This window comes from Cygnus olor, chromosome 10, assembly GCF_009769625.2.
Source record: "Cygnus olor isolate bCygOlo1 chromosome 10, bCygOlo1.pri.v2, whole genome shotgun sequence".
NCBI lineage: Eukaryota > Metazoa > Chordata > Aves > Anseriformes > Anatidae > Cygnus > Cygnus olor.
Genome location: NC_049178.1, coordinates 16,520,055 through 16,537,222, shown reverse-complemented (window position 1 = coordinate 16,537,222; position 17,168 = coordinate 16,520,055). Strand labels below are relative to the sequence as shown.

At 40.9% G+C, this 17,168-nt stretch overlaps 1 protein-coding gene across 1 annotated transcript in view; it reads left to right on the top strand.

The window, feature by feature from the left end:
- Nucleotides 1-819: 819 nt before the first annotated feature.
- SUCLG2 (succinate-CoA ligase GDP-forming subunit beta) overlaps nucleotides 820-17,168 on the top strand; it is a 115,064-nt gene continuing 98,715 nt past the window's right edge. The window contains exon 1 of the mRNA XM_040568463.1: nucleotides 820-1,125. Within this exon, the coding sequence (XP_040424397.1) occupies nucleotides 889-1,125 (237 nt within the window). The 5' untranslated portion in view covers nucleotides 820-888. The remainder of the gene's footprint in view (nucleotides 1,126-17,168) is intronic.

Genomic DNA, 17,168 nt, shown 5'->3' with positions numbered 1-17,168 from the left:
GCCTTCATATAGTGTTAAACTTTGCATTCTTCCATGTAGGTGAATTTAATTTGAACTGCTATAAAATTACAAGGGTATCTCATCTGCTGCTCATTTTTCACATTTTTTTTTCAAACTATCATTGTTAATTGCCAATGTGTGTGAATTATTTAAAGTCAACTCTGCATTACTTATGGATGGATTATCCAGAGTGTGGATTATACAGACAAGGCCATTTGACTCATGAGCTTGTTTGACATGCTACACCTGTGTCCATACCAGCCCCCGTGTCTTTCCACACCGATGGCAATGAGGTATTTTTCCAAACTTGTCTGCTGGGACTCACTTTCATGAAACCACAGCTCAGCCTGGGAGCTGTTCTGTGTTAGATTTTATAGCCAGATGATGAGACGCAAGCTACCAGGGCTCCGATTTTATGGACTGTCCTCCAGGAGGTCCAGAATTCAGTACCTCAGCTTTGGTGTTAACGAACAGGTTTTACCTGTGGGTGAAGAAGGAACTGAGGCACCTCTTGGAGTTCTGACCAAAGTACCTACTAAGAGTCAGCCGGATCGCAGCAGGGTTTATTAGAGCTTATTAGCATAAGTTAATTTACTATTCCCCATTAATCTTTTTAAAGTGCTTTTAATCATGAAAGAAGGGGAGCAGACAGTGTAGTACCTCAGCAGGTGACCACCTGCAACTGAGTATCAGCCCACACTACCTAGCTGCCCATCGCTCTCAACCACTGCCTTCTCTACTTCTTCTCCATCCTCCTTCTCCTTCTTCTTTCTCCTCCTCCAACCTCCCGCCCCAGCCCTGCAACGCTGCTGCCAAGCACCAAGATGTCTTCCTCCCTCCCTCCCCGCGTCTCCTCACGGCCCCCCGCCCCTGTCGCCCCCTGTACCCATGCCCCGTGGGCACCCAGCCCCGCAACCCGCGCCCCGCCCGGCCCCTCTCCGCCCCTCCGGAGCCGTGAGGCGCCCCGGGGCCGAGCCGAGCTTCCGCCCGGGGAGCGAGACAGGGCGGAGACAGCGGCGGCCGGGCGGACACGCTGCGCGGCTTAAGATGGCGGCTCCCCTGGCTAAGCAGGCGGGGGTTGTGCTGCGGGACCTGCGATCCGCCCGCCTGCGGGGCGGCTTCCCGGTGAGTGAGGCCGGCCCCGGGGCGCCGAGGGAGGGCGGCGGGCACCGCACCCGGCGCGCTGGGAGCCTCTGCGGAAAGCGCCGTGCTCCCCGTCCGTCCAGCTGCTGCTCGCCGGTCACAGAAGCTGCTTCTCCTCGGTGCCCGGCGGGGGCTGCACCTCGCAGCGTCCCTGTCGGAGCGGGGCTCTGCCAAGCGAGCGCCTGTTGGTGGCCGGCGGGAGGAGGAGACCTTTGCTTTCTTCCTTTGCGCTCCCCAGCCTGCTGCTGGTCAGGTTTTGGCTGCCAGATGTGCTGAGCCTGAATCCACGCTGTGTCTGTAGGGCTGGAAATAAACAAATAAGTCCCCCTTTCTGGAACATGCCCTACGGGGTTGGGGCAAAGGGCTGGTAGGGGGGCTGTGGCCATGGCAATCCCCTCCTTGGTAGGGTGAGGTGGCCCCATGCCACCCTGCTTCTTGGGCAGATGAGCGTATCAGATCAGGGCTGTTTCCTTCAGATGGTCTTTGGAAGGCTCTAGTGTGGCCTTTTGGTCCTGGGAATTTAGGAGGTACTTTTGCTTTCCATAATGCAAGCTTAGAGTGTATCAATGCTGCTTAACGTAGTCCTTTTAATCGTTGCTTAGCACTGCTGCAGAACATTCCTTTCCCCTTCCTTAAAATTAAAAATAATTTAAGTATATTAACAGCTGGAGTAGGTGACGCCATGCCTGGAATACATCATGTATCAAAACACGTGACGGTGCCCCTCAGGTGGCACCATTGCCGCGGGGTGTGCTGCTGGGCTGGCACGGGCTTTGCCTGGGTGGCCACAGGTGGGTGCTCGGCCGTCCTCGGGGTCTGGGGTGAGCGGCCCTCCCGGTAGGGCGTGAAGGAGGGAGCTCCTCTGAGCGGTGGCAGGAGTTCTTTATTCACCTTGACCGCAGAACAGCAGAAATGCTGAAGATAAAATGAGATATGTACATATGAGATAGCTCTGGTGCCTTTGGCAACCAGCCTCTTTATTTTGTCTCTTTATCAGATCAGCAGCTGTACAGGAGTTTACTCGGGTCCACGCTCCTGAGTGTAAGCGTTTTCCCAAAAGCAAAAGCCTCCTGAGCAAGCAGAGCTCATTCCTAGCCAGGTCTGCTCCACAGGTGCTGCTGCTGGGGTGCTCGTGTCTGCTGGTGTGGGACAGCTGTCAGATAAAGCACTGTGCGGGGGTTGAGCATAACTCGTGATGTGCATCTTCCTTTGTGTGGATTATCTTTTAACCCAAGGGAAGTTAGCCAGCTCGGTTTTAAGTCTGAAATCTTTCATGCCCAGCTCTCCTTTTCCAATGGTGGGTGGAGTGTTTGGCGATTCAGTGCAATTGACTAGCTGATTTAGTGCAGGTCCATTTTGTTTATATGTGTATACACACAGAATGTGTGTGTGTATTCATACACTTAAGTATGTATACAAACACGTAAATGCTTGTATATATACATTTAAATCTGTTTGCACTGATTAGCAATCCTGTCAGTCCCAACAATGTGTTTGGTGCTCCTGCATTACATGGTTGAAGATAGGTTTCTGCCATGACTACTTCAGTGCCTCTGACTTAAGTCAGAACCCAATAAGGAACCCAGAGGTAACTTCTCTGGTTTTGTATGCGTCCTCACTGTTTCTGTAGGGCTGTGATCAGAGTGCCTTTGTAGGGCATATCAGATCAGATTCTCAAGATCAGTAAGATACTAAGGTGGCCAACCTGTTAAAAGTTTTTGTGTGTTACTTATGAAACAGAGCTATTGACCTCGTATTATAAATGACATTTTATTGTTTCTGAATTTTGTCAGATAATAAGAGCATGTACCAAGATCTATGCTTTCCAATTAAACTGTTTTCAAAAACACAATTAATACTGTATGACAACAAATTGTTTTCTTAATTTCAAAGTAAAACATTTTTCCTGTAGAAAGCTCTTCATTTTGCAGTGTTGCATTACAGAGTTCCCATCTAAGTCATCCGCTAACCTCTTCCATCTCAGACTTCGAAGTACAAACCTTACTCAAAACGTACAATTTGAGTCCATATTCTGTGGTGCTACAAAGTAGGATGAAGAATCAGAGTGAGAGAGGCTTGCCATTGAAAAAAATGTTCTAATTTGGATCATTCACTACTTTTTTCAGACCAGAAATTACACCAATACTTTTCTGCAGTTTTATGGTAAACAGATTAATTGTTTTGTCCTCAAGGCCTATCACAGTGTTCTTTTCACAGTTAAGGGTCCTCCATACAGCAAGGGTATCAGCAAGAAATAACAGGCTTGAACTTTTAAGTGTTTCTTCTGTGAGCGTGTATTTATTTCACATTTGCCAAGCTCCAGTTGTGTGACAAGTTGTGCATTTGCTTTAGTCAATTGTTGGTGAGCTGGTGCCAGGAGATGGTCATGTTCTCTTTGCATACTGAGGCAAGACAGTATTGCCTTGATTTGCAGTATTGATTTCTGGATCAGTTTTGTTTCTAATCCAGTGCCCTCTGTTTTCGTAACCCTGTGTGAGTAGATGCCTGGTGAGATTTAAAATCTTTCCTCATAAGCCTGATGACTTATTATTGGCGTGGTGTTCGTACACTTTGTTGCAAAATTACTTATTTCAAAACTGTTGATGCTGTACATAGTTATAATGAAACTAGGTTTTGAGAAGTTCGATTATATGCTGTTGTAGTAACTGACATGAACAAACATTTTTCTGTGTAACTTTATATTAAGAGTAGAATAAATGATACTTGATCTTATCAAATGAAACATTTTATCATCTTTCAGCTTTGCCTTTGACATTTTACCATTTTATAACTGTTAACTTCTTTTTTTGTTTTTTACTCCTTTTTACTTTTTATATTCTTGATAGGTTCAATTCTTTGTGCTCTTGGAGTTTAAATCTGACCAAGTGTTTCAAGAAGATAAAAGATAGATTTTAGTTGTCTGCAGTGCATGTGGACAAGCGTATTTAGACCTGCTCTTACTGGAGCAATATTTGTAAAGAGCTGTGACAAACGCTTCAGGGACCACTCTGCAGCAGAATTCAATCTTGTTGGCTAGCAACAAATAGGCTCCATTGAAGGCTGTTTATTTGAATGGGAGTTGGATTGGGCCCTTTGGGAGAATGCTGTGTTTTCAAAATAGCTTCAGATGCAGTGGATTTCAGTGATGAATATAAATAAGAAACAATTAAATCAGAATCATAACAAAATGCTTAAGGTAACTCCAGTTTTCTAATATAGTGAGCGGATACAGCCAGCATTATGCAACCCTATCCCAGTCTTCAAAACCGCCCTCTGTGCTACCGTAACATTTCCAAATTTCACGGATATTGAAAATACGAAAATAAAATAAAAAGATGGGATGGAACAATATTCCTGTTTTAAAATCTGCTGAATTCTCTATAGGCTAAAAATAGAGAAAGTAATTCACTGCAGATGCCTTCAGTTCTTAAACTTGAAAACCCATGAAGCCTCGTTAATGCTGAACAGAGGAAGTTCTGTCTTTGTTACGAAGGTATCAGCAGTAAGTGAAGTTAATGATCTTCCATGCAACAGAAAATATTATTGAAGTAACTTGCAGTTCATGATTTTAGAAGCTACTCCAGTGCCAGTGTTCTTGCTCTCTTCCTGTATTTGTTAAGTTGTTAGAAGTTGCTTGAAAGTTCAAGTTCAGCCTGTTTATCTATTCGCCTTTACTTGGTTGACAACTTTGCTATAATTTTTAAGGTTTTACATTCAGAGGCAGCAGTACATGGCCCTCAGACTTTCACAAATGGTTAGGTGTTTGGTTCAAGTATGTATAAGAAAAACATCTGCAAAATCCTCTTCAAACTGTAGGCAAAACTGTAATGCCAAAGCAGAATGGAAGTTTGGCCCGCTTCTACCTGGCTCTTCTGTTAAACACGTAGTTATCGAATCCTTTTTGGGGATGGAAATGAAAAATGTAAATGTAATGTTAAGACTGGTTTAATTTATTATTTTTTAAGTAGTTTTATACCGTTGGCTCTTTTGTCTTTGAAGTATGGCTCTAGCACAATATTCACAGCATTATCTAGAAGTAGAAAATGATTGCACTTTGTGGTTTTCATTGCCCGTTCTTTGCACTTCATCTAAATATATTCAGGGGATAGGGCTAATTAGATAAAAAAAAAGGGACAGGCTTCATGAAAATGACATTGGGTTGAGAATTAGCGAGGACAGCTATGTTCTTAAACCTGGTTGTGGATAAGTAAATCCTTCCTCCCTACCTTCCATCTGAACTCCCAACCAGTTCACCTGAAGATACTCCTTACTGCGCTTGGGTATATTTAGGATTAATTAAAGTTTTTGCTATAAAAGCAAGTACTCTTTCATTGATTGACCTCCTCAGGTACTAGTTAAGTGTCAATAGACAAACTCTGTTTCCTTTGTAGGTGTCTGGTTTTCTTCTTTCTTCCTATTCTTCTCTTTCTCTGGAATATTGTCTGTATGGCAGTTCTTTTTTTATATATATTTTGTCTTAAACAATAAGGTTGCTATGAGGAATGCAGGAAGATGATGAAATTCTTTGGGAATATAGAAGAGCGAGATGAGCGTTAAGAAACCAAACATTCAGTGTTCCTAAAAGTAGATCACTTTTCCAATATATTTCCCTCTCTCTTGTTTTGAATGTTCGTTTTCAGCAAAAGTTGGAAAATTAGTGCCTAGAGATATGATTCCTGCACTGGTCTTGGAGGCTCACAGGTAGAGTTCTGGGATTACTTAACCCCTACTGATTTATTCTTTTTGTTGCAGTGGACTACAATGAGTAATGACTAGCTCAGCTCATTATTGCCTCAGACAGTCCAATCTTTCCATGCATGTTTGAGACTATAATCTGCAGCTTTGAGCATATACCCTAAGGATTTTCTTCAGAAAATTCCCTTCTTTAATTTTCTCTCCTGAGGAAGCCAGTTTCTAGCCATCTGTGTATCAGAGCTGTATGCTCATCTTCCACCTCAGCATTTTAATAAAATACAGGACACAGACAGAAATCATGTTATCACTGCAGCTGATTATGACAGTAACTTGGAGAATGGTAATTAAACATTGATCCATAATTAATGGTGAGCTATTGATCTTAGTTTAACTAGATAACACAGTAGGTATAGGCATCAAACTACAAGGAGAAGTTGAGATTAAGTATTGTGAAGAAGTCTTTAGCAGCAGTAGTATGCTGTGCTGGTGAATAGATGCGGTTCAAGTCTCCATTGTTTGGATGTTACTTAGAACAGATTCTAAATCGTAAGCCAAAGCCCTATGCTGATATGGTAATGGAAATAAGAAAATAAGAACCCAATGCTTGTGTTTTTGTGTGTGTCTTTGATTGTTTGTGACACCGAGCTGATAGTGATGTTCTTGTATGATTAATGGCTAAATGCTGATTTTGAGGGAATTGGAAAATAGGAATTATTGACTTACTTGTCACAACGCTTGTTTAATCCTCAGTTAAAATATACTGATAGCACACAATACACTTAGTAAATTAGAATTTTTCAGTATTGCTTTTATCTAAAAGGAGCTGGTTTGTTGAGCAGATTTTTTGCTCATGAATTTGCCCATGAATTTTTTCTTCCTGGTCTCTTTCTGCCTGCTCATAGGTTTCCTAGACTACAAGAGTCTGTATTCCAAAATTGAATTACCTTTTGTTTTAGTTCTGTAATGATCTGATTAGCGTATAAGCTTAGGAGCCAAACTCATAAAGCTCAAGGCGCTGTCCCTTCTGGGGACAAACGTGGGTTGGGCTGTTTCACTTCAAAAGTTACATTTAAGAAAGTACCTTCTTAATATTTTGTGAATGCTTCATTATTATTCATTGTAACTTATTTACCTTGCACATTAGTGCTTGATGACAGATCGATTTCAGTCCATCCTATTTGTCTCTGATTTGTGCAGTGGTGCTTTATTGATTGGCCCTGGGGAGCAAAAGTAGTTTAAACTTGCCTCTATAATTTGTATCTTTATATAATTAATGATTTAGATTTTGTTTTCTGCTTTTTGTAATAAAAAGGTGTAGATTTGTGGTGTTTACAAGTGAGGGACCAAGGGTTACATGCATGTCTTTATCAGTTAAATTAGTTTGTATGAGACATTATTAATGTACAACTTTGCAGTGCGCTTTATGGCTTGTAGAGTGAGCATCTCATTCATTTTATAAAGCTTCTGGCCATTTTGAGTTAATAATCTGGTTGTTTGTCTTAAGGCGGAAAAGACAGAATACTGACCTTCAGGATTCAGTGGGCATTAATTCAGTTTGGAGCAAGAGTTTTGTTTGTTTGATTACACTATAAATGGAAGGGTTTTATTTGTCTGAAAATGGATAGATATTTTGAGAGCATCAGTAGCAGCAACTTTAAACACCCATTCGTACGGTGTGCATTTAGAATACTTCTGGAGCAATAAGCAAACTCATGGGAGCAATAACTGGGAAGGATGAAAAATGGCAAGGTATTACAGGAGTAGATAGACTCTGAGGACTACAAGCAATGAGCAATAGTCTCAATTTGTGTCAGGAGGAGAGAGAATCACTCTTACTGTAGTTACTTTGCTTTGGAGCCAAACTCTCATCCACCTAAATTCTTTCTGAGATGCTGAAGTTTTGTAGGAATTGCAATGAATGAAGAGTTAAGGGAGACTTTCTGGTCATGTTTGGTAGGATTCTCTGCTTGTTCAAGACTTTTGACTAAAAAATCTGGAGCTGCAAATTAAAAACCAAGCACAAATTACTAGTTGAACCTTTCACATCTCGCTTTTCTGAGATCTTCCTCTGAGGGATCCACGGGAAAAGGAACAGTTTAATTTGACAGCTCCTTATTTAGTGGCAGCCAAGAAAGCAGTTACTGCCTTGCAACAACAACAACAAAAAGTTGCTCCTATATAATATTGGTATGAAAGTGTCTGGGAAATTACAGTTATGGGAAAGATTACATATGCAAATTATAGATAAGTGATAGGTAAGATAAGATACAGATTTCTGTCTATGAAAATTATAGATGAAAGTGCTATTAAAAGCGACAGTACTTACTATCAGCAGCTTACTTGCTTAGCTTTTTAAAGTCTGAAGATGGCATGAGAAATTTATTTTCGCTTAAATTATTTGGCTTCTTCAACTCTGCCACTCCAAACACATGGGAAACAGTGAATGTATTTGAGTTTCTTTCATGCAGAGTTTCGGTCTGGATTTGTTTTTCAGTTAGGTGGCTCAGATTGAAATAGTCTACAGTGATGCCATAAATTTAGAGGAACTGGCATTTAGAGCTTGCTTTGAACGTGGTGTGGAAGATGAGGTAAAGAACGCATGGGATGTGTGGGACCCAGCTGAGAGCCTGTGGGTCGGGATTAGTGGGGCAGACTGGTGTTAGTGGCTGGGGCATTGCAAGACCACTGCTTAGCAGTTGGAGATTCGAGATGGAGCCAGGGGATGTCTTGCTTAGCGTTGTGTCGTGGAGAAGCCTGGGGCTGGGAGGAGGAGGTGGGAGTTGCTGACCCCACGAAATTGGCATGTCTCTCCTCATCCCCTCATGCAGAAGGCTCTTTGGGGGTTTCCTGGCCGGTTGCAGACTGGATTTCTGAATGCTATGTTAATTACTTTGCTTTCTGTTATGAGCAGCTACGTTGGGTCGACGTTGGCTTTGCTGGTGACCTCTGACGCTTGGTGCCTGATTAATGCTATCAGCTTGCAGGTAGGCTGTGTTTTTAAAGAGCTACTCGACGAACATGCCTCTGATGAAGGATTGCTCTCCCCTACTCCCTCGGCTCGCTGATTAGCTTTTATTGTACGCTGCGCTTCCCCATGTCTGAAAGTCTCAATCATTCCAAATGGCCAAGCGCAGGCGGTGAACGTGCCTGCATTTCCAGAAGGCAAGAAATCAGAGATGGCTTTGTTTTAAAGATGACTTAAAATAGACTTTCACTTGCCTGTATTGTTTGATCAGCAGTGTTAGAAATGTAGAAATACACTTTAAGGTCAGAGTCTTTGATGATGAAGAGATAATGCTGCTCATGGTGTCCCAAACTTGCTTTGAGATTTGAGGATGACAGCAAGGTGAATTTCCAGTGTGAATAATGAAAAAATATTAATAAAAAAAAAAGTGACCTGCAAAGTAAGGAAAAATGCTCATAACCTTTGGTTTTCTATTAAAAAACATACTGTCATTCATTATTCTGTGACAGGTTCTGGTTTCTCTGCAGTTGTGCCCCAGCAGCCGGAAGGCTGTCTTCCTCTTGCATGTTTGTTCCTTTACATTTCCTTCATATCAGTCTAAGTCAAGTCGTCTAATTAAAATCAATTTTTTTTAACAATAAAAGGTGAAGCATTCTGATTTAAACAAAACCTGTGTACCAGTCATTTTTTTGGTGCTTCCAGGTTAGAAATTGTTACGGTTCATTCTGCACTAGTTTGCTAAACAAGGTATGACTTAGGCATGCAGTGAATTTGTTTGTATAGACACTTTTATATTTCTTTTTCTACCGTTGTGGACATTTGCATGTTTATTGCTTGGGAGTGTTACACTGCTTAGCGCTCAAAGTCATAATCTTCTATGATGACATAATTAGGTAGCATGGAAATTACGATGATTTGGCTGCGAGTATCGAAGAGCTGGAACAAAAACTGTGATTATGTTTCATATTTGCTTCTCTATGAGAAGTAGAGCTCAGACTGTCTAAACTGACACCTTATTGGTGTTTTCCTTGAAATATCAGTGACTCCTAATACATGAGAACGTATTCTTCCAGGGCACAGCAGGCATGAAAAGCTTTTTTGATGGATATGATTACTTGAGTCAGGAGTTCAGGAACGTTTCTGATCAACCTGTTGACCATGCTTTGAGTTTCCTAATTATTCAGGAAGCTTAATGTACAAAAAATGCATATATCCTTATATCTCATGGTTGCTGGTAAAATATTTTGAGTTATTTTTCTTAGTTATATTTAATATGTAAAGCACCTCTCCATAGTTGCATTAAAATATAATTTAAAACTTGTAAAAAATTAGGAAGTTAAGCACTTCATAAGGTGAGAGCAGAAATATTAAATTTCCCCTTAAGATATTCAAAATAAATGAATATTTTTGATTTATGTGGAGAAGGTAGCACGCTTCCCTTTCTGGATAAGTAATGCACATCACCAACAGTTATTTCATTTGCAAAGGTACTTAGTATTTTCCAGGATGTTTTGCAACTGATCACCCAGTTGTATATGGCAGTAAGTTTATTTTCATCAGATACTTCAAAGCCCTTATTTTTCAGGTCCGGAAAGAATGCTTCTCCAAAAGCTTTGAAGTTTTAAATAAGCAAAATTGGCATAATTTGACTAAAATTATTTACTAATGCAAAACAGTGCTATTGATAGTTAGTATGTTGGCAGAAGGAGAAATTGAGTCTGAGTTCATATTCCTGGTTCTTTTACCCAAGCAAAGGCTCTGAAAATTGACTCCAGAAATGCAAAGCATCTGCTTGCGTCTTGGGCATATGTGGATGTACAAAGTTTGGTTAAAGAATGCAAGAGGCTTTTTTCAAGTGTTTTCTGAAGTCAGCAGGGGGCATGTTCCCTACCTAGTGCACAGCCATTTGCCCCTTTGACTGGTCTGTGGGGTTTGTGTTGTTGACATCCTACTTCTTTGGCCTTAAATGTGTGATTCAAACCAGAAAGTGTTTGTGTAATCTCATAGAATAAGGAGCCTGCCATATTTAGGCTGTGTTTTCAGAAGTTGTTAATGATTCACTGATCAGCTGAACTTTGGTGGGGTTTGAGCATACTCAGCTCTGCTCAGTCAGCCTTTAAATGCCAAGCAGGACGCATTGGAGAACTTGTGTCTAAAATACGCTGTCACTTAATTTGCTGCAATTTCTATTTTTGTGTTTGTATGTAAATAGAGGCCTTGATGTTCCCCTGTGTCGTGGTGCAGGATTGTCAAGGATTTGGCCGTGTCCTCCTTAATTCAGAGGTGAACCTGTGGCTGCCTCACTGGAACAACTGATGAACAGACTGGCAAAGTACGGGAAATGGAGCAGTGAGGTCAGGGTCCGACTGCTTAAGAAGACATCCTTTCTGTCATCTCCTTTGGTATTTCTGAGGACTGCAGTCCTCAAAAAACCATGTGCCCAGACATGCAGAATGATTGTCCAGGTGGTAGCTGCTAAAATCTGCCTTGTAGTGCACAAGGATGTGGGCTCAGATTCTGGTTTCCTGAGATAAGGAGAACAACGGTGACAGAAGGAGCTCAAGTCTGACCCTGTGCATGTTCCTGGTAGTTTACAATGGAGCTTAGTAGGTGGGAGAGTGTATTTACAGAATAGCTGTCAAAATCCCTGTGTGTAAGCAAGCTGCAAATAAGTCTATAAAGTATAATCATTACTGGAGGCTTTAAATCTGCAATGAGTGAAGGACTTGCTTCAAGTTCATTCTTGTCTCTGCTTCCTTGCATGAGAAGTAAACAGAGGGATAAATCAGAAAGCTGAGTTTATAAATGTGATTTAAAGGCACATTGGAGCAGAATTGTGTAGTTTCTTTCTTTCTTGAGCTAATGGCCCAAATGAGCTGTGCAGTGTAGGAACACCACACTGTGCCACGGCATTTCTAAGGCAACGCAGAAGTTAAGCTCGGGATCGTTCAGTTTGCAGTGGGCGATTATAAAAGGACAAAAAGGCATGAAAGGTAAAAATCAAAAGAACATAAGACAGAAGGGTATAGAGAAAAATGTTTGGGAACCCTTGGACTAAAAAGGTTTCTTTTAGTAGAGAGCTATCAGGAACATTCAGGACAACTATTGAGGAAGATATTATGGTCTTGTTAAAATAACCATTTAGTTTTTTTTCCAGCCCAGAATGCATTTACTTAAAGGCTGGCAGAGTTTAAATATACCTTGCCATTTTGTCTGCAATACTGTGAGATATTCAGGATATAACTGAGATGCCTCTAAAACAAGAGGACTTCCTTTTTATATATGTATTGTTATGACTTAGGTAAAATGGAATAGTACTTATCCAGGAACTTTTCCTTTTCAGATCCAATCCATTTGGCTTTATAAATCCAAGTTTCAAAATGGTGAATAATACGTGAGCTAGTTTGGTGCTGTCTTCTGGAGTCCTCCTCTATTTGTGGCATATGTTAGAGCGCAGCAAAACAATTCTGTTCTGGGTTGGGGCTGCTGTGGAAAGATTCAGGAGGTGGGTTTTAAGGAAGGAGCTGGATACGGTAAAGAAAGCCTTGACAGCAGGCAGCCGCTTCGAAACTGATGGACACACTCCTGATGTTCCTCCTGTGTGTGATTAAATGATTACAGATTGACAGATACCGGTTTTTCACTCAAGAAAAAAGTCACTACAAGCAAATATTTTATTAATTTAGGAACTATTTACATCATACTCTTAAGGAGAAACTACACACGCCTTCCCCCTTTGCCCCCCCCCTTCCAGGAGGAATTGATTTGGAAGCTGAGTAGCTCCTTTTGTTTGCAGGGCCATGCTGCACTGCACTAAATCTGCACTTGGACAATCTTCCACTACACTGTTCCTGGAGGTGGGTTAGAAATTTATTAGTAGCAGGAAAAAAAAAAGGTGCCACAGGTGATCGTGTGGAAAACACAAGGCACTGTATTCTTTGGAGTGCCTAATCTGTGTCCTTCAAACTGTGCCCTACAGAGCTCAGCAGTGCTGAGCTCATGATATATAGCAGCGGGTTTCCCAAACAGAAACTAGTCTGCTGGAGCAGGCTTGGGTTAGAAAATGCCTCTGCAAGAGGTTGTAAAGCACAGCAGTTTGCATGCCTCCCCTGTGCTCTCCCCTGGGCTCACGAGGTTCAGGATCTCAGGGCATGAGTTCCCATGCATATGAAGCTTTGTGCTGCAGCAGGAGGTTTTTAGGTCTGTACAGTCCTGGAATCGTACCCATTTCTGAGCTGATCATGACCATTCACTCTACCAGGCTTTCATTGTTCCTTTACATAGCATGCAGTACCTTCTGTTTTAATTTGTTTTGAAGTAAGTCAGCCACGCATTATAATGCTTTATGGAACTTGTCAATACTGCCTGTGTACCTGTCTAATAAGACTTCAATAAGTTAGCATAATTATTAAACAAATTCTCATTCTGTTAGTAATTGGTGACTGCCTGTTTCTCAACAGGCAAGTGAAGTCAGCTGGTGTTTATTAGTTTCTAGCAAGTTTTGTTATCTACAGGCAGGTAACTTGTACTTTATATCCTTGCCTTGTTACGTCGTATTAGAATAATCACTGTTGCCCGGCGATGGAAGAAAAGGTAGATTTCTGTAACTAAAACAGATAGGGTGACTGAATATATCTTCAGTAGCTTTTCAGTTAAAATAGCTTCAGTTTCTCAATTTGATGTTACTCGTTCAGGAAAGCTCTTCCCTTTATTTCTTTGGTGTTTGTCACCATCTTGATGTTTCACGCTGGGATGCGCTGTGATTCCTGCCTCCCTATCTCTGGTTTGCAGCGGCTCCTATTAAAAGAACCTTGCAACTTGACAAGAGAAATTGGCTTTTCTGTGAACTATGTGGAAATCTTCAGGGGAAGATTTAACTAAGTGCTTTGTTTTGATTGCATGAGCTAGGATTAAAATGATGACAGTAACGCCTAATGTAACAATAAAAAATCCTGTTTAAAACCATAGACGTCTGAACTATAGGTTTCCTGAGGTGTTACTCTTCTCTACAATGAACTGTGCAGTGAATTTGAGTAACGCTTCAGGAGACATGCAGTTGAGTTCAGGAGGCATGCATGTAGCTTCATGTTGTTCTTCCCAGACTTGGCTTGCAGGAGGCGGTGCAAGTGATGTCCCTGCTCCTTGGGGACAAGGGCAGGCTGCTCTCAAAAGCATCCTCCTCTCCCCAGTGCCATGCTCCTGGGGCATCCCTTCCATGGCTCTCTACTTTGCCTGGGGCATTAGTTCACGGAGTAAAGTGAGCAGCAAAGGAAGCCTACTGCTGGATTTTCTCCTCTTCAGGCACAGGTGGGAGGGCACAGGAGCTGCTGGTCCCAGGGCTGCCGAGCAGGAATGGGAAAGTGCAGCCTTGTAGTAGCAAGCACCTTGGCTTCTCTGTTTCAAGAAATACATGGATGTTACAGGCTGCTATAGGGGCTGTACAGCTGTGTGAGCAGTATAGGGGAGAGCAGTGGTGAAGTCTACACTAATGTCAGCTTGGGTTGGAAAACTGCATGAGGCTGAAAGGTGTAAAAGGTGTAACACAGCACTGGTTTTCTTGGCTTGCAGGAGCACACAGGGAGCAATTGTTTGATTGCTGAAGTGTGCTGTTATTTAAATGTCACTAAACTGCCTATGGATTGGGCTGATACACTTCTTCGGTGTAAGCATGACTTAAGGGCGGACTAGTGCTTTCAGAGACTACAGAATGCTCAGTTTTGAATAAGCTCTTTTGGGTAATTGAAAAACGATATTAAGGCAATGCTGGGCAAAGATTTTCTGAAATAGGATTTAACTTCAGGCTTTGCTATCAAGATTTATTCACTCAAGGTAGCAACTTGATTTTCACTAATACGGGCATTTAAGTTGCCTACTTCACTATTTGGAAGCGTTCTATTTGCTTACTTAAATAGAACTTAAAATTTTGAAACTCTTGGCCATGCTCTCAACTGTTTGTGTGTCTCATTTTTGTAAACAATTTACCAGTTGAAGTTCTAATAATATTAACTGCTTTAGTATAGGTTTTATAACCAAGCCACCAATTTTTCTACTTTCTTCTTGTGCATACAAAGACAATTACCTAATTATTTAACATAAACACCTTGCTTCAATGAGTCATAGAGCTGTTAGGAGTAGCCAGAATTATCCGGAACAGGCTACCTAGCTTTACTAAACAATGATGTGGTGGCGTATTTCGTGACTAAAGGTTGGACTAGATGATCTTAAAGGTCTTTTCCAACCTGTATAATTCTACAATTGTGAATTTTTTTAAATTTTTTTTATTGGAATTTGCATCACATAAGCCTTAATTGCAGCGACAGATCTCATTCTGAAAAGTGAGTGCACGGTTCAGTGATAGAAAACAGTAAATTGTCCCTGCAGTTTATTGATCAAAATGGCTACAGCATTTTGATTAACGAACTTGGAAATGTGGTCTCTATTTTCCTCTCTTCTTATGAGACTGAAGCCTACTGCATTTTACTGAGCCAGGTGCCTTGTGTGGTCTGTTCTGAGAGGTAAATTAGAGCCCTAAAGCCCTCTAACTGTGAACTGGAGTTAGTGTGGTGCCTTTTTTCTAACTCAGTTCAAGTGAGTTCCCATTCATATGGAAAAACGGGGCGGGGGGGGGGGGGAAGCTTAACTCTTGAAAGGTCTTCTGCTCTACCTGTGGGAGATTTTAAACAACAGTACTTAAGATTGTTTACGGTGTTTTGATATGTATTTTAACAAGAAATAAGCAATTCCTAAATGCTGTGGAGAAAAATATGGATAGTGTTTTTGTCAGGAAAATATTCAAGGCTTTGTCCTGAAGGATAAAATTAATTGCATGACCTAGCAAATAAATAAATCTCAGAAGCCTAGATAGACATTTTGATCAAAATGTCCAGTGTTGAATGAAGTTGCTGGTCTTTGCTGAGACCAATCTAAAGTCAGCAATCTGGGATGCAGGTGGAAGATAGGTTCCTCTCCAGCTTTTAAATAAGATGGTCTAGGTGCCAGCTCCTGGTTTAGAAGTTTGAAATACTTGGTTCATAGTAGCTAAGAGGATATTCCCTGGGAAGGACATTCTTCATCCTCTTTTTTGTAATATACACCTAGCTCTATGGCATTAGTTGCCTTTGGACAGAAGAGGATATGTGGTTTGACTTGACATGGCAGACCTTAACGACAATCACTCTTACCATGAGTCTTTCCATTTTCTTTCGTACTTGAAATATTTGATCTTGTACAGAACAAAGAGGAGTAATTTCTGTATGTTTGCATTTTGTGACTTGTGTTTGTGGTAAACTCTCTGTTCAATGTACTGCGTTTTATCTAAATTTTTGTTTCTTGTCAGACCAACTCTACTACTAATAGTTATTTTTTACATCAGCACTGCCAGCAAATGTAAATAAGACACTGAAAAGAAACAAACTCTTATGTGGTATATTTCAAGCGTATGGTCTAGTAAGATGTACTGGTATCTGAGCTGGTTTGTCAAATGCCCCCCCTCCACCCCCCCTTAGTTGTATTTCTGATGCTCCTTTTTGATAGGAACTTCTGCTACAACTTTGTCAATTACAACAGTTGTATGTCGATAAAAATAAGAAGTTTATTTCTTATATTGATGACTGGTATGCCGTTTCATTATTGTCATCTTTGTGTATCTGTTTTCTCTCATATGAGCTTGGAATTGTATTCTAGGTCAGAGCACAAAAATCAAATAAACTGGAATGCTGTAGAATGTCTTGGGTAAGCAAACAGATTTTTGGTTAGCTGCTTTTATTTTAGGTAATGTATCTTAAACACTTTTTATTTTTGCTACAGGATTCATCTGAAAGACTTCCCCATAAGCACTCCAGTTTTGCTCCTCACTTGACCTGTCCAGTATAACAGTTACGAGATAATCCATAGTTATGACACTTGTAAATTATATGTCAGTAATTTAGCTCATATTATTCAAATAATGCCGGCTCCAGAAATGGCAAACTGAGAGTAGCAGAAGAATCTAATCTGACTGCTCTCCAAATACAGTACTCACGTAGGGTCTTTAGCATTTCATATAAAACAAACCCAAACAAACAAACTGGTGTAAAATAAGAGATTATGCGGGTTATGGGAACAATCAATTTTTTCTGTAGCAGTAGTCAATAAACCATTACAATGTAAAACACCTTGTCTTATAAGGTGGTCAAGAGAAGACATTTAACTTCTTTATATGCCTGCATCACTGATTTTGGTAGCACTGTACATATGTGATTGGACCAAACTCATGTTATCTATGTGTGTAAAGAAGTAACTGAACAGAAGGCTTGTTGAGAATAAAATTGAGAACGACACTCAATTACTAGTAACAGTGCTTTCAAAGTCCTCGTCTGTTTCTACA